Source organism: Emiliania huxleyi (assembly GCF_000372725.1).
Source record: "Emiliania huxleyi CCMP1516 chromosome Unknown EMIHUscaffold_1646, whole genome shotgun sequence".
NCBI classification, from domain to species: domain Eukaryota; phylum Haptophyta; order Isochrysidales; family Noelaerhabdaceae; genus Emiliania; species Emiliania huxleyi.
In genome coordinates this window covers 1-2404 of record NW_005200935.1, presented here as the reverse complement: position 1 = coordinate 2404, position 2404 = coordinate 1, and the positions used below count along the sequence as shown (strand labels likewise).

The 2404-nt window shown below is 65.4% G+C and overlaps 1 protein-coding gene across 1 annotated transcript; it reads right to left on the bottom strand.

The window, feature by feature from the left end:
- Nucleotides 1–1832: 1832 nt before the first annotated feature.
- On the bottom strand, nucleotides 1833–2320 carry EMIHUDRAFT_460656 (hypothetical protein; the record flags this gene model as incomplete). The annotated part of the gene is made up of 2 exons (XM_005785041.1): nucleotides 1833–2204; nucleotides 2288–2320. 2 exons carry the CDS (start codon nucleotides 2318–2320, stop codon nucleotides 1995–1997), a joined length of 243 nt encoding a protein of 80 aa, XP_005785098.1. The 3' UTR covers nucleotides 1833–1994.
- Nucleotides 2321–2404: the final 84 nt, after the last annotated feature.

Genomic DNA, 2404 nt, shown 5'->3' with positions numbered 1-2404 from the left:
GAACGGAGGCGGTGGCGGCGGCGGCGGCGGGGAGTTCTCGTCAATCTCGGCCAGCATTGTTCGTCAGTCAGTCAATCTCGACCAGCATTGTTCGAACGTCGGATATAAAAACAAGCCGTGCATCCGGCTCCACACCAGGCGTTTTGGCCGCGAGGGCCGCCTCCGTACCCCCCGCCCCTGCCACCGCCTCTACTCCCGCCGCCGGCGGGTCCGCCGCCGTACGGACCCGCTCGGAGTAACCTGGGGGATCCGGGACCGCCCCGCCGGAGGCTGGAATACCCGGGAGGAGGTGCTGGGGGAGGGGAGGTGCCGCAATGCGATAACGGTTCCGCCGGCGGGCCGAGGGGCCGAAGCCGGAGGGCCCCGGAGGGGGCCTGGGGTCAGCTGTCGGAGAGGGTGAGAGATGAGCTGGCGCGGCCTCTGCAAGTAGAGTCGGGACGTACGGACGAGCCGAAGACGATAGAGAGACCGCGGGGGCGGGCGCGAGTCATCGATCGAAGTGAGCTGGCCCCACTTCCCGGGGAGGGGCGGCGTGGCGATCTAATGCCGCTGCCCTCGCCCGAGGAGTCGGGCATGGGATCACCGTCGGTGGTGGCGACAGAATCGGACAGAGAAGACGAGGCGGTGGCGGGGCCGCGGCTAAAAAAGGCTAGGAGGGGAGGCCGGGCCCCGCGCCCGTCAGGGGATCATCGGAAGGCGAACAAGAGGAAGAACTCAGAGGAGAGGGGGGCCTCCTCCGGAGTGAGGATGAGGACCTCGCGCGAAGAGGCCCTGGGCGGTGACGTCGTGTGAGAGTGCGTGTCGTGTGCATGTCTGGTGTTCATTATAGCTCCGAGTAGAGGGGGCGGTCTGCTGCTAGGGGAAACCCGGAGCGCGGAGCCAACCCTCGGAGACCCGTGTTTACTTTACGGCCCTCTCCCTGCGAACGCGCACCCCCTGGGCTAGGGCTCTCTTGCCCGCAACCCGATGCCAATCATCCGGCCCGCTGGGTGCGCTTCTCAGCTCCCCGACCCTGGGTGTGCGGTTGCCGACTGCACTCCAAGTGCTCCAAGGATCCGCTGTTCTGCCCCACTCCTTTGCTGGCGCAGGTCCTCGTGCGTGCGTCTTATCTCATCTGGAATTACAACAAAAATCGCGCACACACAGCCAGAGGGAGTGACGGCGGCTCCTCTGGCCCTGGGTCGCTCAAAAGCGGCGCTACGGCGGCGATGCGCCTGAAGGAAAGGGCGGCGGCGGCGCGGCGCCTTGGCCGCCCTTTGCGGAACGTGCGTCTTGGATGGTGTTTGGCGGTGCGGGCGGGGTGGCGGAGATCAGATCCGCCGTGAGGGAGGCACAGTGTGAGATCTGGGACGAGGTGGCTCATGCTCAGGCGCAAGTCAGGCACGACTGTGAGAGGCGGGAGGCGGGCTCGTGGCCGTTGAAATGGCTGCTCGCCGCCGCCGCGGTCACCGCTGGCTCATTGATCACGTTGCTCGAGCTCTGCCGCCGTGCAGGGCTCCATAGTCAGCGACAATTGGGCGCGAAGCGGATGCTCGATGAGATTGAGAGGGATACCGAGGGCCTTGAGGCAGAGCCTCCTGCTCGACATGTCGCCGACACAAGCTTGCCCGAGGGCGAGGCTCAGCCTAAGGGAGAGAAGCACAAATCTCAAGAACAAGACGATGCTGGGAGCGAGGTTGAGTTGACCCAAAAGAAGTAGTAGGGTACCAGTACGAGATGTGACAACCGGAGATGGTCGCTCTCTCGTCGGCCTTCACGAGCTTGTCACACCTCCGGAGGTCTCGTCGCACCCCGCATGCGCGCGCGCCCACGCGCCGCGGATCAGCCTCGTTATTTTATCAGCTCGTGGGCTGTCCCACTTTATATATCATGGCGCGACCCGACGCCCGACACACACATAAAGGGCTGTGCTGAGCGCAGTGCACCCTCTCCTGAGGGGGTTGACTCTTCAGGCTTCCAGTCGCCGTGGGGCAGCCCGAGTCCCGCCCGTGTACTCAGGAGAGAAACTTGCCGTCGGCGTCTACCTCGCTGAATCCAGTCCCCTCGCCGCCGACCTGGCCAATCCCGTCAACCTCGCACACGGCGCCCTTGAACTTAGGCAGGTAGGGCGCCCTGCAGAACGAGGAGTAGGCGATCTCCGAGCCGCGGTAAATGGGCACAAACGACTTGTTGCACACGACAAACGGGTTGCGCTCGTCGTACGCCTGCGGCAGCAGAGGGCGTGAGGCGCGCGGGCGGGAGGGCGGAGGGGAGTCCAGATCAGAGGGGAGGGGAGGGGAGCGGGGACAGGAGTGGATTGCAGCGGGGGCGCGCGCGCCATAGTGAAGTCATCGGTCAAATCCGACTCGCAAGCCTGGATCACCTTGCGCGCCGTCTGCGCGAATTCGGGCTTCGGGTTGAGCTC